At 36.5% G+C, this 26,687-nt stretch overlaps 1 protein-coding gene and 1 pseudogene across 1 annotated transcript; both read right to left on the bottom strand.

Moving 5' to 3' along the window:
• Positions 1–708: 708 nt before the first annotated feature.
• On the bottom strand, positions 709–10,800 carry LOC148017068 (uncharacterized; annotated as a pseudogene).
• Positions 10,801–10,846: 46 nt separating this feature from the next.
• Positions 10,847–12,137, bottom strand: LOC148017069 (uncharacterized). The gene has a single exon (XM_087662978.1). It carries the CDS (start codon positions 11,967–11,969, stop codon positions 11,004–11,006), a length of 966 nt encoding a protein of 321 aa, XP_087519104.1. The 5' UTR covers positions 11,970–12,137; the 3' UTR covers positions 10,847–11,003.
• Between the last annotated feature and the right edge of the window lie 14,550 nt (positions 12,138–26,687).

Consider the following 26,687-nt stretch of genomic DNA (forward strand, 5'->3'; position numbering starts at 1 on the left):
GGGATTCAATGTTACATAAAATATGTGGAAAAGGGTGCATAAGAGACAATTCTAACCCATTGTACATTGAAGCCCTTTTCCACATATATTTAATCCTTTAATTCTTTTACAAAATATTTAGGCTACTTCCAATGACTACCCTTAAGACCTTATTAAAATATTTAGACTACTTCAACATAATGGCAAAAATAGAGATAAAATTATAATTATTGAAAAGTATGCCGCAATTAGGTTTATTGGCTATGTTCTATGATACAAAGGCTCAAGGAGTAGATACTTTCTATGTTACAGTGCTTATACCCTACCTATCACATACTTGCAAATAGAGATAAAATTATACTTATTGAAAAGTATGCTGCAATTAGGTTTTTTGGCTATGTTCTAGGATGCAAAGGCTTACGAAGTAGATACTTTCTATGTTACATGCTTATGCCCTAGCTGCTAATCCCTTGAGAAACCCCCCTTTTCAAGGGTATAGGAGGCAAAGATATCTCCTGTAGTAGCACATTTTTCCTAGAGAACAATAAAGACAAAGAACATGGGAAAGTGGAGAACATCAAAAGACCTCTGAGCCATATGGACATAATATCCTTAAATATATGTATAGAATGTTATAAAGAGTGAATGTTCTCTCCAAGAAAATGTGATGACAATCACTTTATGTACAAAGTCTTAATGCTAATGAGAATATTATTTCTAAGTTTCATATCAGTCCTCTGTGGATTCCTCAGTTTCCTGAATAGTGCTAATTGTTTTAACACACCTAAGTTGTCTTCTATAGGAGATATTGAACATTTCACACAATATGATTTTGCTTTCCTTTGGCCACCACCACGTCTCATGGTTCTAAAGTGGAATGTTCTTGCTTGATAGTGGGACTTCTCCATGCCTTGTGTGTTCTATATGGATAATGATCCATAGTTTTCAACAAAGTATGTTCCATGGTTTAGTAAAATGTGTTGTAGAAAAAAGGAACATGTCAAGTCCAAGAAAAAATGCAGTTATAAGATAAAGTTCCAAGTAGTATCCTTACCAAGTAAAATGTGATGTCTTTCTTTGCCCAAACTTTAACTATTGCTTCGACCAAAATTTTTATAGCCTTCTTGTAGTCTAAACAATAGCTTGCACTACTCCTGCTTTGACATAAAAGTCTCAAGAAGTTATTGAGCTCCATCCAGACCTTCATATAATTATTTGCTACTAAAGGATTACTTGCTACATTGGTTGTACATGCACACAATTCTTTCCAACATTCCCATATTGCATTTTTTTGGACATTATCAAAGTTGGAGAGAAATCTTCTAGCCTTTGCCCCTCCCACTGATATAGGGATTAAGGCATCTTCTAATTTTCCAAATTGTTATATATCTTTTTAAAAATGCACATGTCTCTATGAAAGCCCATATTTGAAAGGAGTTCTTCACATTTCTTGATATAGGTATCTCAAAGTGATGTAGGCTTGATACAATAAGCATAATCTAAATGCAACTTTAAAAGCTTACCAAGAATCTGAATCTCTACATGCAACATACAAATAAGCACTCTTTCTAATGGAATTCGAAAGATAGCCTCCCAATTTCTATCTTGCAATTTATCAACGACATTACTTTGTAAACTCCTTCCTACATTGTTCAAAGTACTAGCTCAACTATTTGTCTTATCCCTTGATGGGGAAATACCTATGCTTCTTGTGTCAGACCAATCCGAGGAGGTCATTTCATTTCATCAATACAATACAAGCATAGATGTGGTGTTGTTGCTCCATCAAAAGTCCCAAATATGCATTTTAAGGCTTCAAGTCAATGCTTAAATGCCATTCTATTTCAAATGACCCAATGCCTTCTACCTCAAGTAGCACTCCTTTTTCTTGTGACTCTATGATGCTTGGAATGTCAGTGTAACCAAAAATCCATTTGAGGGTCTCATGGCTCTAATTGGGCACCTGGGCTGCACCTATCCACCATAGATCATTTTTTACATTTTCCTATGATGACAAATCCCTTGAATGTTGTAGAGCCATCTTCATGAGTGCAATACTCATACATTCTATCTGTTGGTGTTTTAATATTTGTGCCTCATCTAGCTTCAATACAAATACAAGTTTTCCCTTTGTATTCTCTATAGTCGTAGCATAAGCATGTACCATTGCGAATTGCACACTCTTTAGGTTCACCTATACATTGTTGAATTCATAATAGTGAAAAACCAACGTATCTTTTTTCTTTCCCTTTGTTAAATGCATTGAATCTTTAATATGTTTGTAGACACCTAAGAGCTTTATGATTGCTATGTTTTGCATTTGCCTCTCTTCTACAATCATATCTGGTCTAGGAAAAACCAAATCACTTTGATCATGTTGATGAAGATTTTTTACCACCACCTTGCTAATCGATTTATACCCTTATCTACTTATTGAAGCATTGTCACATGCTTTCAAAATTTCTCCTGGTTCAACCATGTTTTGAAAATCCTTACTTAGCTCCTTCCACATAGCTTTCCGCAAAGAGATTGAAGCTAGATTCCACAACAAATTAATAATGTCCTCTTTGTTTTTGTGTGTTATTTGCCTTATGAAACAAAATTTCTTGAAGTCCTTATTTGTTATATTTTTCTAAATTCTTCACTTGAAACTTTTACTCTAAGTTGCTAAATTGTCAAGGCTTTTGAAATACATTTACCTAAACCTAAAACCAACTGATGTTAGTGAGGCTTTTAATTTAGCCACTTGATCCTTCTGTGATTTATTTTCCTCCTTGAGCTTCTCCATTTCCTCCTTCATTTTTTTAAACTATTTTTCTATCTCGTCCGATCTATTTGCTTGTTGTCCATACTTTGTCTCTCAAGAAAAATGGTTGTGAAAATGAAGTAATTGCCTCAAATCGTGAGCCTCACTTACATGTTGAGACTCCAAATAATTCCAATACCCCAAGAAGCCATCCTTTCCATCTCTAATAAATCTAATTGTGTCATGAAATGTCCAAAATCTAGGTGGCTAACATGTTAATGAATCTGTTGGATATAAGCCTCCATTTACCCACAGATCAATGTACTTCTTGTCTTCATCTCTCAACCTTCCCATCTCAACTTAATTGCAAAGCACCTTATGGTTATTTTCTCGCCATATGGAATATTTTTCTTCCACAGTAATATGAATATGACTCATCTTTTTCATTGGAGCTTCATCCATGTTTTTCAAAAGCAAAAGAAAGTGGCATATTTGCAACTTTGAAAGACATTGTTACAAGTGACTTCCCAAGGATCTCTCAAGCTTCTTCCAATGGCATGGACAAACATACAGGAGGAGGAAGAAACCCAATTACAACAAGCAACTTATGAGTTAAGCTTTGGGGACTCACTTTCTCCATGCTTTTGATTGAGCAACTATCAAAGCAAGTTCTTTTTTATGTGAGATGCAACTCTATATGATTGACATATGCAAAAGATATAGTTTGCCTCATTTTTAGAAGAGAGTTACATAGTGTTGGGTGACCTTAAGCTTAAGATCAATGCTCATTACTATTACTCTTGAGTACTCATTTCTTGTTGGACTAAAAATTTTAATTTTCTTGAGCTTTAGGAATTTGGAAAGAAGAGGAAGAAGTGGATATTGATCTCTTTAAGATTTAGACAACCACGGTATTAACATAAGTTTAGAGAGGCCTTTCATTATGTAGCCATATTATCGGCTCCTATATGCATCTCAACAAAGAAAGGAAGGAATCATGTGCATTTTAACACCAAGGGCAAGTGCATATATAATATATAGTATAATATATCACATACGCATGTATAATATTATATGATCATTAAAATTATATATACATACAATAAGCATTATACAATAATTAGTAAAATTATATGATAATACATAACGCTAGATTATTTTAATCAAAGTAGAGAGTGTCATTTTTTCAATTGATCCATCTGCATCAAGCTAAAAGCACCCATTGTTAGATCCTATTGATTTATTTCCGAAGGAACTTGTGTTGGATCGTATTGGCCTTCAAATGCAAGAATGCAAACTTGATTTTGGCAAAAATTTGCCTTACAATGGAGGAGCTTACTCAGCATTGCTTGCATGTCTCTTATGGGGTGTGCGCATGGGTGGGTGGTTTTTGGATTTGGGGTGTGTGTGTGTGTGTGTGTGCGCGCGCGCGTGTGCGTGCACGCACACGCATGCACGTGTGCATGTGCATGTGCGTGTGTGTGCATGTGCGCACATGTGTGCATGCATGCACACACGTATGTGTGTACACAGTTGCCTCAAAAGCCAAAGAAATATATATTTCTATGAATAAATAAATCTTACAACGAGCGAGCCAACAAGGGAGTTAAAATTAATCCTACACGCCCTAGGGGAGTGGTGTGGGGTTATTTTTTAAAAATAAATTAAATAAACACTTGATACAAAGGGTTAATATTTTTCATAAAATTAGATAATCTCAAGGGGAGGGGTGGTGTTTAATATTTTCTAAAATATATATAATCTAGCAACAAGATGCTAAGAGGTTGTATATTTTTAGATAAAAATTAAATATTTTTGGGAATAAATACTTTGCAACATGTGAGCACGCTTTGGAGGGGGAGGGCAAAATTTTACACACACACACACACACACAAGTAAACAATGGCGCGCTTCATGCATTGAGTAGGTGGACATGCGAGTAACATGGGAGGTGTTTTATATATTTTCCTTAAATTTAAATCAGCCCATCCTTTGCGAGCCGTGCTAGTGGGCCATGGATCAAGAATACTTCCTTCCCCTGCACTTCATTTTATGCTTTATTTGTAAGGACTCTTTCAATTTTGTTGTGCCTATGGGAGGAATGCACCACATTACAACATAGACACGAGTCGTGGGAGGGTCGCAATGCCACGTTGCAACCACCTTGCCAAGCACAAGAGGGGACAAGAGAGTGCCATGTGGCCAACACCCCCAACCTCATGTTAGTAATAAAGATTAAAAAGCTATTATATCATATGATGATGGTGCTTCACATGATTTTTATTTTAGAAAAGTTGATGGAGAGGTTGCAACTAGAAACTAATCCGTCCTTGTATAAAGTTAAATCAACATTCCAAAGCATTAAATACAATGGAGCAAGGAAAATCAAGGATTTTGAAATTACCATTGTATATGTTTTAGAAAGTGAGACTTTCTAGTTGCACCTCTACAATCATCAAACATTGCCTTGTGTATGACTTTCAAAAATCAATACAATTAGGACATTGATTATCACACATGGACCATCACTTTCAAACTCCAAGGTCTTTTGGACTAGTGACCCCAAAACTCAGTTGGTTCCTCCAATTAGTCATTCTCAAGCCAAAAGATATGTAGAATAAGAGGGCCTTGGTTAAATAAAGTGTTGTAGAAAACAAGCAGAGGGCATAGTAAGGCTCAAGTCCTATACAAATGCCAATTACTACACATAGTGATGAGTGTAGCGAAGCATTAAGAAGGCTAGCATGTGAGATCCTTAGCCTACAACAAAGGCATGACGAACCCGAATGGAGTAATGTACATGGCCACATTTGGATTAGGAGGCATCAATGTGGGAGGCTAGTTTGTAAGTGTCTAAATCTCTTCTTAAGTTAATATGTGCTTAATGTTGTGATTGATCGCTTGTAATACTAATGTTCTTAATTTGTAGTTGAATATTGCAAGCTAACATCACACTAGTTGCAAGATGGCTTATAAGCATCATCATAGCAATATTAATACATGGACATGGTTATATAAGAGCATCATCATGGAACATACGTAGCATGATATCACAATAATCAAATTTTGTTAAAAGTCATTTATTTTGTCATACATATTCCAACTTCTTTGTTGTTTCTTTCTTTCTCTTTCCACATCTAGAAGGGCAACAAGACAATGAGGCAAGCCAAGAAGAGGGCAATGAGGAGGATAAGGAGGGAGTGGATGATAATGATAGCTCCTCAAACAAGTTGAGTAATGCATACAATATATAATAAGTAGCTTGTTCAATACCACAAGCCATATTAGTTATAGTTTTTTGTAATATTTCTTGCAATAAAGTCAAACTGAATGGCTTATAGTCCATGTACACAATCATGAATGTACTTTGCATAAACAAATATACAATATTATTTTTGAACTTTTTGTGTAATTTTGAACTTATTATGTAATTTTTGGCCTCGAAAAATTAAAGCTATGGTTTTTGTAAAAGAAAGAACCAAGGAGCTACTAGTTGCAAAAATGCATACAACCTTATAGGTAGCTCTACAACCAATAACTTCCTAATTTTTTTTAAAGTTATTCTCATCTATTAGCACGTTTAAATGTGCACATAAGTTTTAATAAAACCTCATATAAAAGGATGTTCAAATTGACATTCAAAAGCATACTTAGTGTAAAAAATGTTGCATATAAAAGCAATTTTATATTCACACTTATTGAGCATAATAATAGAATACTCGTTCAACATAATAACCTAGAACTTATAAATAAAGTTTCTAAAGGTGAGTTATTTGAGATGTCTAAAAATTTTCCCCTAGCCTAGTGGGGACTTGAAATTCATGATCTATCAACATTCACCTTTTAATTGTATAAAATTTGGTATTTAGTTATTATTAGATCCTTGCTTGATTAAATCATATTTTATTTCTAGATTTTGATTTGAATGTTTAGAGCCAATACCTTATAATCAACCCATATGATAGGCCCTCATATTATATTTGAAGCATCACTCACACATGCACACGCATGCATGCTCACACATACATCATCACACAACTCCCTAGTAGCTAAGATTCAATTGAAGGCAAAGTAAGAGAGCTTCAGGCATGGACTGGTCATACATGGACATTATAGTGGATGGTACTTCTTTATTTGGCTTCCATGCTGATCTCGCCTTCTAAGGTCTATTGTTTTACTTGAGCAGTAAATATTAAAGCACCCTAGTTCTTGGTTTTGTTTGTGTCCTTTAAGCAACTAAACCAACACTTAATTGCATTTGTTGGAGCCCTTTTCATGACATACTTGTGAAACCAAGCCTTCCTATAGGAAGAAGCCTCTTCGCAAATTGCAATGTTGCATGGCAAAGTGGCAAGTACCTTAAATACATTCAAGCTCTTCAAGATGCTTGGCCCAAGCTTCATTGCCCTTCCATTCTTGTAATGCTATTTGTATACTAGGCACTAAAACTTATATAGGCATGATGACATGTGGCATTGACAAGTTGGAATACTTTCTAGCCACTTATAGTCATAGACTATTTAGTAGGCCTCATAGAGCTACCATGTATTAGTTGTCCTAGTTACTTCCGGAGGCTAAATAGTTTAAATTGATTTAGTATTTCCTTGGTGGACTCTCACAAAAGGATTTCCATAGTTATCTATATCAACCATTGTCTCTTGGAAGGGTTTACATAAGTCTATCCATCAAAGATTCCCCTTGCACCTCCTCTTTGTCATTAATCATAGCATTACTTGCATTCAAGCTCTTGAAGATGCTTGACCCGAGTTTCATTGCACTTGTATTCTTTTGCTGCTATATGTATGTAAGGATTAAAACTTGTATGGGCATCATGGCATTTGTGCCATTGGCAAGCTGGAATAGTTTCTAGCCTCTTGCAGTTTTACAGACCATTCAATAAGCCCATAGGGCTACAATGAGCTTGTTATAGCATTACTTGCATTCAAGCTCTTGAAGATGCTTGACCCGAGTTTCATTGCACTAGTATTCTTTTGCTGCTATATGTATGTAGGGATTAAAACTTGTATGGGCCATGGCATTTGTGCCATTGGCAAGCTGGAATAGTTTCTAGTCTCTTGCAGTTTTACAGACCATTCAATAAGCCCATAGGGCTACAACGAGCTTGCTGTCCTAGTTACTTCTAAAGGCTAAATTGTTTTGGTGAGTAAATTAATTTAATATTTCCTTGGTGGACTCTCACAAAAGGGGGGGGGGGGGGGGGCGGTGGGTGGGGGGTTCCCCTTGCAACTCCTCTTCGCTATTATCAAAGAACAACTACTGTCAAAAAACTGGAGCACTCTTCTCAAATGCTTCTGCTTCTATCTCTATCTCTCATGGAAGGGCTTTGGTTGACTCAAGTCTATCCATCAGGGATTCCCCTTGCATCTCTTCTCTTTGCCCTTAATCACAGCATTACCTGCCAATAATGCTAAGAGAGCAAGAACAACTACTGTCAAAAAACTGGAGCACTCTTCTCAAATGCTTCTGCTTCCATCTCTATCTCTCATGGAAGGGCTTTGGTTGACTCAAGTCTATCCATCAAGGATTCCCCTTGCTTCTCTTCTCTTTGCCCTTAATCACAGCATTACCTGCCAAAAATGCTAAGAGAGCTCAAGAAGGATGTAACAGGGGGCTTTCTTTTCCAAAGGAGCAAAAGTTTCATGACCAAAACATTTCCTGACAATAACATTGAGCCTGTCAAGGTTGATAAGGAGCCCTTGGATAATTTCCTGGGAGATGGAATCCATAGCAGCCTCCGGTTCCAAGATTGACCAGGATAAGAGTGGATTACTGGTGTGTAGTTGGGATGAAACAATTGCTTCGATAAAAGAGAGAAGCTCAGTATTTTGGATAAGAGTGGATTACTGGTGCGTAGTTGGGATGAATTAATTGCTTGGATAAAAGAGACAAGCTCAGTATTTGGGTTGTCCCTTATGATTCGGGATAAACCTTGAGCAGTACTTTGAATGGCTGAAGGGGTGGAAATTGATTGTGGCTAGGAGTATCTTGGCACCCTTTGACTCCCTTTATTGGTTTAATATTTTCCTTCAGCAACACTAACTGGTCCCAGATAGAGCAAGTGAATGAAGCTTTGTTTCGTTATAAGGGTGGGGTAGGCGAGGACTTTTCTAAGAAGTCTCATGAAGTATCCATCTCCCACATTCACTCTCACACAGACCAGCAGATAAGAAAACAAATAAATTGTTTGGTCATAAGGTGGGAAGGCCACTTGGCATACCATAGCCTGGAAACAACTGATAACTCTGAAAGATGATGGAGTAGGTGTGGGACCCTTACAAAGGAAGTTGTGACATGCATCGACTTTTCTAAGGAGTCTTGCAAAGCAGCTACCTCCCACGATTCACTTTCACACAGACCAGCAGATCAGAAAGCGAATAGGTCAACAATCACTAGATTCTCGTATCAAGTAAGCAGGCTGCATACGTGCTTGTATACAAAAATCACACAGCAAAGCAAAAAGAAAAAAGGGTTGTTGTATAAGCTGTCCTACTCCAAGATGTATGCTTGTATCTGTCACTCACCAGAACAGTCAACCTCAGTCACCTCTGGATCTGACTGGCCACATCCTTGGCCTACTAGATGGCTGGTCCTTAGACTGGTTGTCCAACTATTAATCCAGCCAATAAACATAGCAGCTTACTCAAGTTTCTCCAAGTGCTCCAATTGTTTCATAAGCTGTCCTAGTCCGAAATGTACGCTTGTATCTGTCACTGACCAGAAAAGTCAACCTCGGTCATCTCTGCAAAACTTGTGATACTGAGGTGTTTACAGTCAACCACAAGGGTTATAAAGTCAGACAGCTTTCAGTCAAAGTTGGCTCCAATTCAATGGAAATCCATCCTTCAAAGGCCAGGCCAGCTGTCAATCCCTTCACCAGAAAGGCACTCTGCCAGCAGTACAAAAACTCTTTGTGATTAATGCTCAGCAGCAACTGACCTGATCCCATTAAAGACCCCATATTTTATTACCCAGGGTCAAAAATCAGTTAGCATAACCATTGCATCAGTGCCAGGTGACGTAGTAACATTGACCCACTGTAGAATTACGCAATCAGCCAGTTTACTACAACAATAAAATTCTTCTTCAAGCATGACACTAACCAACCCGTTGAGCGACCCGCGAGTGCACATGTTACATAGGTGTGCACTATTTTCTTCCCAATTCTCTTAGGCTTCCATGTTTCTCCAGTTGAATAAAAACACATGCCTCGTACATTTCTGAAACTTTTAACATGCACACAGTACATCCCGCTGAAATACAGGTTGGAAATAAATCATTGACACTTTAGCATGCAACTACTAGGGCAGCAGATAGATGGGCCAACAAGCTGTCTTAGATGATCCAACCATCAAACTTCCAATGCAAGGGGCTTTTCACAAGCATCTTTGATCCTGGATGACCTCCTGCTGGGCTGACAACAAAAACCAGATTGCATGTCACAGGCATTAAGCCAAAAATTGTGTCCACAAGTAGCCCTGAAGTCCACACATGTTGAACCACATACCAAATGTTCTTTAAATGTCATACAAGCTCTTATTGGGCTGTTTAGATATAACGCATAATATCTACTCAACTTGGACATATGCAATCTTCAAAAAGGCCCAGCTTGTGCAGATTCACACGTCATCGTAATTTACATAGATAGCTGGCTGGAAGAGAACAGTAGGATAAAGATAACATACATCAAGAGACACAGTTATTTTCTGAATGCCATGTGCAACCTCCCACTCAAAAGATAAACAATACCACCTGCATCAAAACTCCTGCAGAGGTCAACAACTGGCATGCCAAACCCATGTTATTCAAACCATCAAGACAAGTACACTAGCAGCTGAAAACAAACAGTGACCACAACAGTATTAGAAAGGCCCAGCTTGTTCAGATTCACGCGACATCGTAATTTATATAGATAGCAGGCTGGAAGAGAACAATACGATAAAGATAACATATATCAAGAGACACGGTTATTTTCTGAATGTCGTGTGCAAACTCCCACTCAAAAGAGAAACAATACCACCTGCATCAAAACTCCTGCAGAGGTCAACAACTGGCATGCCAAACCCATGTTATTCAAACCATCAAGACAAGTACACTAGCAGCTGAAAACAAACTGTCACCACAATAGTATTAGAAACACGAATGGTCATCAATCTGTCGAATACTTTAAAACATGGCTACATTAAGGCATTTATGTTTCCACTTGTGATATAATAAACTTACGAGACAAATCAACATGCCAATCAGAAACATGTGTAAGTCAATCGTGATGCCTTCGTTCCTTGTGCTTCCTTTTCTTGGAAGCTTTGGAATACTCTTCATCAGACGAAGTGGACCCCCTGCCTTTGTGACTACTTGTCCTCCTCTTTCGGTGAGAATGGTTCCTCCTCCTCCTTTCTTCCTCACTATCACTACTGGTTTCCATCCTGCTCTTCTTCTTGTGCCGGTCATCTGAAGAGCCTGGGTCGTCAATCTCTTCTTCCCTTCTGTGACTTCTCGACTTTTTCTTATGTCCCGAATGCTTCTTGTGAAGCTTCTCAGTTGTTTCTGAGCTGTCTTCTGTGCCAGACTCTGTGTCGTTATCCCTTTTTGCTTTGCTCCTTTTGGAGGATCTCTTGCGTTTGGGTGAAGCATCCAACCTCTCCTTTCTATGGCTTTTGGTTCTGCTGCTTTTAGAACCTTTAAGGAAGTTTTTCCCAAACTTTGCCTCTATTGCCTTTTCCATTGCTGAGTCTTCAGAGCTATCCGATACATCACTCTCATCTTCATCATCAGAACTTTGCCCTTGAAGAGAAGGGTCGGGCTTTGAACCTACAGTGCCATCAGACGCTTTGTCCCTTCGTGTGACACCATCCGCACCAGACAGACCACCATTAGCTGCCAGGGCAGAATCATCTCTCCTCACAGTCAAAAAATTCCGGCACTGGAAGGTGAGGTGACCGACCCTACCGCATTTCTTACAAGAGCCACGAGCCTCGTCTGCATTGGAGCCCGTGAGGCGAGCAAGGGCAAGGAGACCTTGGAAGCTGTCGTAGGCGTTCTGCTCGGCGGCGGAGGAAGCCGGGGCCGACGAGGTGCGATCACCACCGGGCTGTTGTTTGGTCTGATCGGGGGCGTAAGGGTCGTAACCGATGGCGCTCTGCCAGATGCCGTGCGTCTGAAGGGCAGCACTGCTATGCACCCTGTTGTTGGCGGGCATACGCACACGACCTGCTGTGGCCGGCATGGCTGTGAGGCTGCAAGAAAACCCTAGGCCCTAACCAAACCGAAAAGAGAAAAATAAAAAGAAGAACAGGAACAGGCGAGGGGGGTAGGACTCGGGACTCGGAGATCTGAGAGAACAGACGGCAAGACAGAGAGAGAGAGAGAGATCATTAAGACCCCTTGCCATTCTTCCCATTGGTCCGTCTAGACTCTATACTGAATCTGCCTATTGTGTCCTCAAAAAGTCCCTGTTCACACGTGCACCTAAACACGATTTTGTATTTACTTATTTTTTTTTTAAATGTCGACTTTTTTTTGCAGTTGTGCTATTTCTACATTAATATTTTTGAAAGCTTTGCTTCTAATATGTTTTTGAAATTTTTTAATTTTATATAACTTATTGTTTGTGCACCATTTATCCTCATCGATCGATGGTGGCTGTGTGTTGCTGCCACTCACCATGCATGGTGCACCACTCGTCCTCGTCGATCTGTGGTGGTTGCTGTGTTGATGTCATTCACCAATTTTCGGTTTCCAACAGATGTTTTTTGTTGCCCCATTCGGCAGCAGCTGTCTGTTATTCCTGATCGCTAACTTGCGTTGTTCAGTGGTGGCTGTGAGTTGTTGTCGTTCACTAGCTTATGGTTGTAGGCCATTCACCTAGTATTCGTATGCCATGTCCCGTGCCATCAATCGTCCATTACTCACATGCTATCCTTGTGCCATAAGGTTGTGCCCCCTCCTAGAAAAAAAAATAACGATTAACAATTTAGCTAGTAAATATTTTAATAGCTTATTATTATTATTAAATATTAGATTAATTAATTAGATTAGCATTTACATTGTAATTAGATTATATAAGATTAGATTAAACAATTAACTATATTATAATTAATTAGATTATAGATAATTATACTAGATCATAACTATAATTTATGATAAAATAATTCACAATTAAACAATTAAATTAATTTAATTTGATTAGAATAATTTGATTGGTTTGCCATAAGTTCAAATTGATTAGATTATTTAATTCATTAGATTAGTTTAAATTAATTACTTTTCAAAGCTATTGAGCTTACGAAATATTATGGAAGAAAGTATAGAAGGGAGTCTTCATTTCAGCCTAGTTATGGACAACCAAAGATTGTTTTAAAACAGGGACAAGGTGGCAATGTTTGTAGCAACAATCATGCATCAAGTGGGAGCCTAAGAGTGCAAATTTATCTATCATTCAATGCTTCAAGACCTCAAAGTAATTTCAAGACATCAAACAATCCAAGAGTGGATTTTAAACAAGGGGACAACAAGTTTAGATCTACTTTAGCCAATATGAATCCAAAGTCTATTCCTATGGACCTCTACAAAGAAGGAAATAAAAGGGCTTATGCTTCAAATGTGAAGAAAAGTATATAGTTGATCATGCAATAAAGTGTGTATACAAAAATGCAAAAGCCAAGGTTCATAGTATGTTAGTCTTTGAAGATTCAAAGAATGAGACTGATGAGATCAATGCATAACTACCGCTGAAAATAAGGATGTTAAGGAGGAAGTTGGATAATAAAATTTTTATGATCCTTTTGACACTTTTCCTTTTGATCTGGGTGGTAGTGTTCCTTTTGATCTAGGAGGAACTCATGATGAGCCTCTTTTTGCCACTAATTGTTCCATTTCCATGGATGCTTAGACGAGTTCTGAGAGTCCTAATACACTTCATATGAAGGATAATATTCATAGAAAGGATGTGTTTATCTTGATAGATAGTGGCAGTATACATAGTTTTGTGAATAAGTCCATTGTGGATAAATTGAATTGTCTTCCCCCACTGATTTACAACAGCCCATAAAAGTTCAAATAGCCAATGGTGAAGAAGAAATCAGCACCCAAATATGCCCACACGTTTCTTTACAACTGGCTGAAAATTATGAAGCAATAGTAAACCTCATAACTTTGGAAATGGGGCCCATAGATATTGTTCTCAGGTGTGATTGGCTGATGACATTGGGTAAAATTACTATGGATTTCTCACAGTTGTATATGGATTTTATCTTTGATATGGATAGCTCATCCATTTATAGGGAATCTCTAGTAAATTAGATTTTTAGCTTATCACCATTCAACAACTCAAGAAGGAGTATAAGAGGCACTCATAGATTTTTGTTTTTCACGTGAATAAAGAGATTGAAGACCAGTCCAAATTTCAACAAATCAACCAGTTTTGGAAGCTCTTCTTGAGGAGTACAAGGACTTGTTTGAAGTACCTACTTCCTTACCTCCTAAGAGAGTAGTAGATCATCCTATTGATTTGAAGCCCAACTCAAAGCCAATTAATATGCCACCCTACAGATTATTTACGTGTGAGCATGAAGAACTATCCAAGCAAATCAAGGAGCTTCTTAAAATGGGATTCATTGAACCTAGTTTTTCACCTTATGTATATCTGATTTTATCTTATTTTGATAGTGAAGAAGAAAGATGGATCTTTCAGGATGTGTGTTGATTACAAGGATCTAAACAAGATCACAGTGAAGAATAGGTACCCAATACCTAGAATTGATGATTTGCTTGATGAGCTCAAGGGGGTTAGATTCTTTACAAAGATTGACTTGAGGTCAAGGTATCATCAAATTCGTATGTAAGAGGGTGATGAAATCAAGACTGCCTTTAGGACTGATCAAGGGCTATACCATTTTCTAGTGATGCCATTTGGGGTTGCTAATGCTCCAGCTACCTTCCAGAGTTTGATGAATAAGATTTTGTAGCCTTTCCTCTTTCAATTTGTCCTGGTCTTCTTTGATGACATTTTGATTTACAACAAGACTCTTCAGGACTACTTATCACATATGAGGAAGGTTTCTAATGTATTTAGGCATCATAGACTTTTGGAGAAGAAATGCTCTTTCATGCAAACTAAGGTGGAGCACTTGGAATGTATTATCAGTGAAAAAGGGATCTAGGTTGACCCCAAGAAGGTGCAATGTGTTAAAGATTGTGGCCAACACCTATTGCCACTACATCACTTAGAGGGTTTCTTGGTCTATCCTCATTTTATTGCCAATTCATTAAGTATTATGCAGCTATTACAGCCCCTTTGACTAATAGATTGAAGAAAGAAGTTTTCTTTTGGGATGCACTTGCAAATAGTAGCTTCAACCAATTAAAGGAACTCCTTACTTTTGCCCTATTTTAATATGCCTAGATTTTTCAAAGGAGTTTACCATACAATGTGATGCCAGTGGCCGAGGCATAGGGGTTGTTTTGTTATAAGATCATGGAGTGATTGCCTTTGAAAGTTACAAGCTCATAGATAAGAAAATGCCTATGAATGTCTATGACCAAGAGATGTTGGCTATCTTACATGTGACAAACAAATGGCGCCATTATTTGTATGGCAGTCACTTTAGAGTTCAAATTGATCACATGGTGCTAAAGTATTTCCTTACTCGGTTCAATCTTACTCCTAAGCAGCATAGGTGGATAGCTACACTACAAAATTATGATTTTGACATCATTGACACGAGGGGCAAAGATAATATAGTGGGGCTGATTCTCTTTCTCGTATATGTGGACATGTAGATTTCAGCTATGATTGAGCTACATAATGACTGGATTGAAGAATTATAGGAAGCCTATCTTTTGGATGAAGAACTTAGCCATGTTTTTTAAAATTTACAGCAAGGTCTCATGGAGAAAAACTCAAATTATTAGCTTAAAAGTGGCTAATATGGTTAAATGATAATATCATTATTCCCTCTACTTCTTCTTTTACACCGAAAATTATGGAGGAGTTATATTTTTCACCTTTAGTTGGACACCTTGGAGTTTTTAAAACCTATGATAAGTTCAATAAAAGCTTTTATTGGAAATGACTATGTAAAGATGTTAAAGATTTTGTCATGAAGTGCATGCCTCATCAACATAATAAGGACATCACCCATAAGCTAGGTGGTTTATTATAGCCATTAGCTATTCCTATGGGCAAATGGATGCACATTACCATGGACTTCATTACTAACTTGCCTACTACCAAAAAGAGATAGTATGTATGTGGTGGTGGATAGATTTACCAAGTTAGCCCATTTCATTCCAACCAAGACAGTTTATTGCTTCACAAGTGGCTAGTCTGTTTATGGAGCAAATGTTTAGATTACATGGATTACTGCAAGTGATTGTTCATGACAGAGATTCAAAGTTCATGAGTAACTTTTGGTAGGCGGTATTCATATCCATGGGTACAAAATTGGCTCCTTCTATAGCCTATCATCTGCCACAAACTGATGGGCAGATAGAAAGGGTAAACAATTGGTTGGAGGCTTATCTTTGACACTTCTTTCATAATGTGAAAAATTCATGGGATTCTTGGTCGCACTTGACTGGGTTTGCCTATAATAACTCCACTCATGCTAACATTGGAGTTTCACCCTTTGAGGCTATGTATGGATATAAGGTGCCCTTAACCACAATAATTTTCAATGAGAAAATCAATCCTAATGGGAAAGAAGAATTGAAAAGAATGCAAACCCTTCTTCAATAGTGTAAGATAAATCTTAGGAAAGCCAAAGATCAGATAAAGATATATGCAGATGAGAAGAGGCGACCCTTAGAGTTCCAAGAAGGAGAATTAGTTTTGTTGAAAGTGCCAAGTCTTGTTATTCTACCTTGAAGAATGGATCCAATAACAAGCTTGCTCACAGGTTTTATGGACCCAACATGATCTTGAAGCGTATTGGAGACTTGGCACATAGATTGAAACTACCTCTTTTACTAACATTCATAATGTATTCCATGTTAGTCAACTCAAGCCTTTCTATGGTACTCCTGTTGATATAGTTTATGAGCAGCCACACCTCTTGATGAAGAATGTCTTATTTAATACATCCCTAAGGTTGTTATAGGCCATAGTGAGAAGAAGCTTTGTTCTCGCTCTACCATTGAATATTTGATTAAATGGAGAGGTTTGCCACCTAAAGAACCTTTTTGGAGGCCCGATTCTATACTAGATGAGTTTCCTTACCTACAAGACACATTGATGGTTGACCCATGATTACTGTGGAGCCAATTATGGTGTAGACAGGGTTTTGACAGAGCAGACTGTTTTAGAACAATTTTTATTCTGCCCAATTTCAAAATTATGCCACCTACATAGGTCAAAGTATTCTTCAAGAGCTATGTTTTGACATGTGGCACGCTTCATTTAGACATTTCTACCAGAAGTTATGGCAAATTTGGTTTAGTAGTAGGATATGTTCTTACAACAAGTTGTCTTCTTCATTTTGAGTCTATTTCTTGAAGACTTTACAGCTCCAAACACTTTTGAAGCACTCCTGATCATGTATAAAGCTAAGGCTTACTTTCATTCCTTCATTTCAGTCCAAATGTCTTCAATCTTTCATTCATTTCCTTACTTGTATAGCTAAAAACAGAGCATTACTCTATTTCATCCATCCTTTCCAACTTTTATAAGTTTGTTTTGTAAGGTAAAAACCTTTGGGATGGCATGGATTGCAAGAAGTAAGGAAGAAGAGATGTTTAGTGTAGAAATAATAATATTACCATGTCACACTGACATAGATATAAAAGGGAGAGACATGTAATCTTTCACATCTTTTTGAAACATTACTCTCTTTCCTCATCACCTTGCTCACGCTTCTATGGTTTCTCTTCTTTTTATGTCTTTCTCTCTCCTTATCACTCCCTTTCTCTCTCTTCTATGCAAACTTCTAACATCTCTTTCTCTCATTACTAATGTAAATATAGTCATTGATTAGTTAATTTAAGCAATAATTAAATAGTGTGTGATTTTGTAGAAAAATGTAATTAATTTACATACTAACAAGTTACTATTTTAAGTAATATTTTCAAAATTTAAAAAACATAATTTTTACTTCTTAAGATTATTTAGTTATATTATTTAATAAAATTTTAATGATTAATATAAATATAATTATTTATTAGTTAATTTAAGTAATAATTAATAAAAAAGAGCATGTTACATGTGTGATTTTGTAGATAAAATGTAATTAGTTCACATACTAATAAGCTTTTTTAGTATTAATGTAATTATTCAATTAAAATTATTAGAAAAATATTTCAAATAATAATAATTTAATAAATATGTCATTACTTTGTAATGTGGTGCTTAATATTAATTAAATTAAATTGTCATTGCTTAATTTGATTAGTATGTGTATATGTGTATATACATGTTTATATTGGGGATGATGCGAATGTATATGTAGTTATTTTATTATATACTTATTATGTTTAAATTATTCCATATTGGTTGTTATTTTTGAACATCAAACAAATATTTCTTGTACTTAGAATTTATAGTTTGTTGATTTAGTTTTGTCTCACTATTGTAGAGTTCACTTCATCAAAAGAAATTGTAATCTTCATACATACAATCTTTCAATTAGTTAGAATCAACCTTTTTATATTTTTATCGTACTCAATAGCTCTTTATTATATTCAACAATAAAGGAAAGAAAAGAAAATAAAAGAAGAATATTTCTCAAAAGATGAGGCAATGGCACCTTCCCCCATAATTATAAAATAACAAAGAAACATGTGCCAACTCTTCGGCATACTACTTGCATAACATGTTTGTCAATTACTTTTTCTTACTACTTCACTTTTATAAACTTAGAAGTTCAATATCAATCAAAACATGTTTTAAAAAAAATTCAAACATAGAAAACACCACATGTCGCTTTCATTAACCAAATTTTTGGTTTTCCATTTTACGTTTTGCAAGGTTTTCTTGATCAACTAAACATGTCAAGCTAAGTGACAAGTTTCCAACCAAATTTAATTACCTTCAAAAAACTCATAAGTATTCTTCATGTAACGCATACATTTAAAAAGATATCATTCCATTTTGCTTAGTTGTAGATCAATACATTTTTTGGTTTTTTCAAGCATTCAATTAAGATGTAAGAGTCTATCCAATCATGGAAATATACTATTCTAATGCATAGATATATACTTGTATATTAATAAGATACAGAATAGTAATGGACTCCATGCAAATGCGAAATTGTAGGATGTTATTATGGTCTTCTAGGAAAAGAAAAACTATGGCTTCGAGAAAAACATCAATAAAACCATATGCTACAAGTTGATATGATATACACAAATTTGAATTATCTTGGAAACAGAATGTGCAAGCATCATTAGCAAATTGGCAATATATTCAACTTGTGGAGTAGTCACGATGCATCATCAAACACAAACAAGTAATAGATATGTAGATCAACTGCAAGTTTCGATAGGTTTGTCAAGGATTATCCTCTTTATTGCGTGCTAGCAAAACATAGTTGATATCGTAGTGGCAAAATGTGCATCGTGTCGTGCAAATAAAGCCCAAAACAAACACGTCATGCCCCTATTGCCAGACTATACAAAAAGGCTTCTACATGTGGGAACCATGACAACTACGTCTTCTAAGCATCATTGACGTCTCTATCTCAGTCTCCAAAACAATATCAGGAATCACAAACAGAACATTGGATTGAAGATCAATTCTTGACAATCCTTGGGTCTCTTGGAATGATGCAATGCTTGCTCATCCATCCACCAAACTTAACTTGAAAACATCTACCATTGCTGATGTATTTAAGTTTAATATGGCGTATAATCCAATTATCCAAAAATACAATACAATAGTAGAATATCCACGTCCAAAGATAGGTATTTGCATCCTCAGTAAACAATCAATTGAAAGGCTTAGAGAACTATACCATGAAACATCTTCAACAACATAGTTGAGCCTAGCCAATTACGGGCATTTGAAAGGGCTGATCAAGATGAATTTGCATGCATCATTCTTTGAACAACAATGTTCAAAATAGATGACTTGCAGCATGTTCATCTGCCCAAATATCACCTTGGAGAATGCCATATTCCCATTCATCTTTCCACTTGGATATGGTGCATATGATGGTAACATGCATCTTAGTGAATGCGTTATGATGCACACATCAACATTGTTCTCTGTCTATACCCTGCACAATCCCTACATCTTAATCTTATGCCAACTAAAACAAGTTGTGTTAATTGCAAACAGCATGAGCACTACTTGCTTACAAAGAGACATCGACAACTACAAGCAAGTGAATGAAAACATTTCCAATGAGGAACTCATTTGGCATGTACTTTGCTATAGCATTTGCGCATCAATACCAAGATCCCCTTCTTTACATCGGTGTAACTTTAAGGACCTTATCACAATGGTGGATGTGTGGGGCGTGCCTCACTTTTTTCTTACGTTCACTATAGATGAGGTGACTAGTACAAGGTGGGCTGAAGATCAACACATTGAAAGCCATTGCAAAACATTTCAATCTAGAATTCTCATGGAAAGATTGCCTAGCCAAGTGCGTTGTCCTGTTTTGTACCGAATTTCACCTATTTTTCAATCAATACATCATTGGAGAAGCCTCTTGTTTAGGATGCATGCAAAATCATGTTATCAAGTGTACGAGATTCAACATAGAAGCTCATTACATGCACATGCCATTCTATGGCTACATGAGGCAAACATTAATAGTACAACAAACGAGATTTGTGCATATATTTTGTCGAATGATGATCAATGCAGTTTGATACAAAAACTAATAGCCCTCATCTTGGCAAAACAACTTCATAAGTGTCGTCGTGCCTGCTATATAATTGGTACTAGTATGGAAAATGTGAGCACGGATTTCCATTTGCTGTGCATAGAATGGTTGAGAACTAACAATAGACCTAGAAACACGGTGGTACATCTACTATTGTCCCGAAGATGAACACCATAATGTTGTGCCATATCATCCGATATTACTAGTCTTGTGGGGCATCCACATGAACACTCAATGAGTAACAAACTCATCCATCTCATTCTACATGTCGAAATATGTAATGGAAGCCGAGTCAATGTGTAGATTAAGCCTTTAGACAGAAGATGCCAAAAGGCTAGGCTTGCAAGACTTGGATCCAAACAAGCAAAAGCTAGTATCCACCACAATAGTTTCTAAGGCAATATCTCCTACTACTGAGTTAGCGTTGAACTACATACAAATTCCAATAGTAACAATGAGACGATCAAATACATTGACACCTCCCTTGCTAGCATATGATAACAAAAGCTCACAAGAATAGGGAATATCATCATGCATCTCGTCAATCTATACTACCTGACCATCATATTTAGACAACCTAACATTCTACAAGTATCACAAAAAATACAACATCATCAAATATTCAACTACATCTAATCTTGAAGACAATCTATACGATGCTTATGAAAACAATATCCAGGCTCACAAAAGACTAGCAAGATTCATTGATTTCCATCTAGGCCAACAAACTGAAGGATTTTTCTTCAACGCATTACTATAGCGAGTAACATTCAGGACTAAGAATGAGCTGATAAGCAATGAATATACAACATGTTCATACTATGTAGAGTGCCAACTCCATGATCTCATCATGAATGAGGAAGACCTCAAAATGTACATTACTAAGTATACACAAAGGAATTTACTCCTGGATCAAACCCACCAACTAATGAATATGATTATCCAAAAAAATCCCATTCATTAAAGATAACCCATCAACATTCATAGCAACGACAACATCAACTAAGCATTGGAACAATATTTCATCAACATGAACCAAGATGTTACAACTAACAAAAGAGTTTAGAACAATACCTAGTAGTACCTTAACAAGAAAATATCAAATGGTATATAATCAACTCATCCATGCAATATCTGACCTCCACATCATTATCAACACACCAGACAATGGGAAAAGCTTCTTCATATGCTCTATAGTTGCAATCTCATTGCCAAGAATAAAAATGTGCTGCTAACATCAAGTACAGAAGCAACTGCAGCAAGACTATCCAGCTTGTCAACTGCAGCTAGACTATCCAGCATGTCAACCATAGTCCAATACCGATTTGAGATACTAATGCATGCACAACAATATCATGTATCATTGCAAGAGATGAATGAGAGGTATATCACAATAAGAGAAGGAGACACAATCATCGTCAATGAGATGTCAATGTTGACACAAACAATATTTGAAATAATAGTATGCTAGATAGTTAGTGTCTGCCAAGGCTCTCTACTTAATCCATTTAACAAAAAGCTCATGATACTGTTCAAAGACCTTGCACAGTGCCACCAATCTGCAACCACCAAAATGATTTCTGCCAGCAATGTCACATCACCTCACATCAACATATTGGGGACATGCACAACACCACACTCTCCACAGTTCGGTCCAACATGCTCAAGACTTACCATTCCTACAATTCCTACAAGTGATTAGGCATTGGTATTTAACCAAGGAAGAGATATGGCAGTGCCTAGACGAGTGTATAATTGACAAGCATAAGGTCTTGGACTTTATAGAACAAAGAGCAACAATCACATGCACACACAAGGAAGATATCCATAAGTACAACAATCAACTACTGCATAAATACTATACATATGAAGAAATCCACACTATCAATCTTCAGACAAACATGGCTAAAGAGCCAACATTGTAGAGTTGGTTACAAGAAAAAAGCTTCCATGAGATAGAAAAGATAGCAATTGGAGTGAGGGCAATGATAACAGAGAACATCAAACTTACTATAGGTGTCACAAATGGTGCCACATCTAAAATCAACCGTATTGAAAGCACAAATGAGGGCATGATCTTCAGAATCCAAGTCATGATTCAATCAACCAACCAACAAATAACATTGCGAGATAGTAATCACCAAACCAAGGCACTAAATAGCAAGTGGTACCATAAATTGACATTCTCACTAACACTTACATATGCAATCACCAATCACAAATCTCAAGGAGTTACAATCACTCAAAAATCACTCCTACACATAAGGAGTGTATTCATACTCGGACTAGTGTATGTGATGTTTCTTGTGTAATCAAAAGGAAAAAATTACGTGTTTCCAAAATCCCAAATCCATCTACCTTTACATCAATACCATATATCATACAATGACTCACACACACAAATGGCATATCTCAACAAAATTCAACATGCACCACTATAGTATGAAAAAACCCAAAGATATCACTTACACTTCTTCCTATATGTACAAAAATCAAACAATTTTGTTGTTCCTTTTCAAATTACTATTGAGTGTATTAGAATCCTTCCACATATACTAATATGATTATTTTTTGCTCTTTTTTATAGGCAAACAATATCTGCAAATGCAAAGATGACTCCAAATTAGGTACACATAATGCAAATATTTTTCTTACAAAATCTATAAAGAAACAACAATATAAATATATCTAATGATGTAAACTTTGCATGTAGATGTTCAAGCTATATATTCAAAACCATAGGAATGCGCAACAACAAATCGAACACCATCTTGTTAACTCACAATAGTGTAGGTATTTGACAACAAACCAAATGAGAATGGCAAACATCTCTAGCCATAGACCATCAACATACCTCAATGGCTTTACAAATGACACCGATCTACAAAAATTAATGGACACATCCAATTGTATCATCAACAAAAACCAGTTTGGAGAATATAATAGAATCACAAATAGTACAAACATTGTTATCATCTTTGATACTTTTTTTTTCACACTCTAACCCTACTAACACAAATATGTCTCATTGGCATGACTTCTAAAACACATACTCTACAAATTTGAACTATAGAACAAAGATGTACACAATAATCCACTATGAATAGTTGTCACCCAAGTCTTGCTAGACACCAGAACAAATAGCATCTCCACATACACAATCAAAATCCTACATTATAAATTCAACATCTCGCTCAAGGCCCTAATAGAAGTTAAAAAGAAGCAACCGAAAAAGATATATGCAAGCAAACAAGTATCCTCATGACAATGAAAGGCCTATCGTGACCATTGAAAAGGTTACATGCCTACTCAACAGAGACATGTACAACCTTATCCATGGCACCCAAAGTGATCCATTCAGTGCTAACATATACCTCCCAAGGAAGTACTCAAAATAAAACTTCTTTAAATCTTGCAATATGTTTAACCCAACATAAAAAACTGACTCTAATAGTAGTAACATTTCTTGCGGAAGAGAAGACTCTAGCAAACCAACAAGATATCAAACTTTTGACAACACTAGAACACTAATCTTAGCCACTACAAATGCTGCCACTAACTCAACAATAGCTACATCATCAAGCACTAGCTCCAAGCAACACCTGTCAACCAAACCAAAAATGACAATGCAAGGAGACACGAGCAAGCACTTCATCTACAACATCAGATGCAAAATAAATGGAAAGGTCTACCTAGGTCACATGACAAATATTAAAAAAAGAATCCAACAATGCAAAAGAAAACCCATCAAAAAATTTGAAAAAAGACATCAAAACCTACAAACTTTTTGAAGAAAATTTGTGGATTAGCATTAAGGCAATAGTTGATAGGATAGAAAACACCAATAACTTAGAGCAATATACAATTCTAGAAAAAATTGTGAAGGCAAGCTACAACAACTTGTATGGACACCCAATGAGATGTAAAACACATTACTTTTTGAAGAGAAGAAACTTGATTTAGCATAGCAATATATTATACATGATCTATCCCATGCTAATCTACACTAAATAAATAAGTACAATCATCCCACTTTGTACTTCATCCATGTCTTTCAATTTTTAATTTTGTTCTAAGTACATTCATTGCTCCTCAAACTCTAGTAGAATAGAATGCTTACCATAATTTGATGTTGTATTATATAGGCAATTGACAATTTTAAAAAAATATTAATCTCTCATTTCTTAACAACAAAAACTTTAGCATTCGTCAACCAAAAAATCCAAAATCAACCACGTGCTTGCACGTGTCAACCTAGTTGATTGGCTTACCCTTAAAGCCAGTTATTGGATTCCTAGATTGTAAATACACTTTTTTTCTTTTATTTTAATACAACTTTAGTGCCTTTCTCAAAAAAAGCCATACGCGTGATGCAATTTCAAAGAGCCTATTCACATAGGTTTGCCCCTTAGCTCCTCGTGATGTGGCAATTCCAATGCTACACCTTGAGAAATCCTTCTCAAAGAAGAACTAAGAGAAGTGGTTATGGGGATGAAAGCAAGGAAATCCCTTGGTCCAAATGGACATAACCTTGTATGTGAAGCTTTTTGTGCATACAACCTTGTATGGAATACCTATCCCTATTTAGATCATTAAGAACCCCTACTATTCTACCCCTTGCTCCATCTATATTAAATCTACTATGTCCTCAAAAGTTTCCTTTTAAATGGCTTACTTTTAAAGCCAATTATTGGAATCCCATATTGTATATATCCTTTCTTTCTTTTATATCAATACAACTTTAAAATCTTTTGTGAAAAAAAGTGGTATGCATGATGCAACTTCAAAGAGCTTGTTCACGTAGGTTTGCCCCCTTACTTTCTTGTTGTGATGCGGTAGTTCCGATGCTTGCAAAGAAGGCACTAGTCCTTGAGAGACCCTTCTCAAAACAAGAGTTGAGAGAGGTGGTCATGGGGGTGAAAGCAAGGATATCCCTTGGTTCAAATGGACTACTAGGAAAAGCTTTTCATGAGCTATGGGAAATATGTATGCTAAAACTACTTAGCACAGTCAATCATATTTGAAAGTTTGGTGTAATGTTGGAATGCTTCAATCATGGCTTGCTCAAATTAGTCTCAAAGTCTCCAGATAGGTCAAATCCTTCAAATTGGTGGCTCCTTACAATGCTTAACTTTAGTTATAAGGTTACAACCAAAGCTCTTACTTTAAGAATTAAACTTCTCCCAGTAAAGATTATTCACCCTAATTAAACAATACGAGTTCATCTTCGAGAGGAGAATCCATGATGCAATCATTGATTTGGTCTTCCACATGGATTGTGTACGAAGTCTCCAATCCAACTTTTTCCTAGTCAATATGGACTTCCACAAAGAGTACGACTGAATAAGTTGGTCTTTCATTTTAGATGTGCTCTCTATACTTAATTTGGCCATGCCTTTTTTTGAACGGTTAGTACACTCTTTAAGAATGCCTTAGTTGCTATCAGCATTAATGGTTTAATTTCTAACTTTGTTTTTGTTAACAAGATCTATAAGACAAGGATGCCCTCAAGCTCTTTGCTTTAGTCACAAGTCCTCTCCTTAGGAAGATAGATAAGAGAATTCAAGTTGGAGTGATCAAAGGGATCCCTCTACTAGATGGGTTCAAAGTTTTGAAGGGAGAAGCCCTGAGTGGAAGCATGCGAGTGGAAGTAAGAGCTATGGTGGAAGAAGCAAGAGACACAAGATGTGGGAACTCCAAGAGTCACAATGTGTAATCGGTCTTCCCTTATTCAAATGTCTCTAAAAGAATAAAGAATGAACTGATAGTAATGGGTGCTCACCACCTGTAGTATATAGGTGTGTGGGTGATGTCAATGAAATGAATATAGGAGAGAATAATACAAAGTATAAATGTACATAAAGTACAATAGGATGAGGAAATATGCCATCTTATCCAATGCCCATCAGCTTTGTAAGGAAGGCAAATACTCTACTGAGAGACAAAAGAATCATATTCAATATTTGCACCAAAAAGTAACATGCTATCCACAATTATGAAGACAATATGCTACCTATGACTTGTCTTGGCTTGCACACTTGTATCATCTCTCATGCGATCCGTTTCTCATGTGTTTCTTTGTTGGGCACGTCAATTGCCTCTATGAGTCCCATTGCTAC

Source organism: Lygodium microphyllum, chromosome 22 (assembly GCF_053477565.2).
Source record: "Lygodium microphyllum isolate KBCC chromosome 22, Lygodium_microphyllum_v1.1.10, whole genome shotgun sequence".
Classification (NCBI taxonomy): domain Eukaryota; kingdom Viridiplantae; phylum Streptophyta; class Polypodiopsida; order Schizaeales; family Lygodiaceae; genus Lygodium; species Lygodium microphyllum.

Coding starts and splice junctions, on each gene's coding strand:
- LOC148017069 (XM_087662978.1), bottom strand. CDS start 11,969: ATGCCGGCCACAGCAGGTCGTGTGCGTATGCCCGCCAACAACAGGGTG.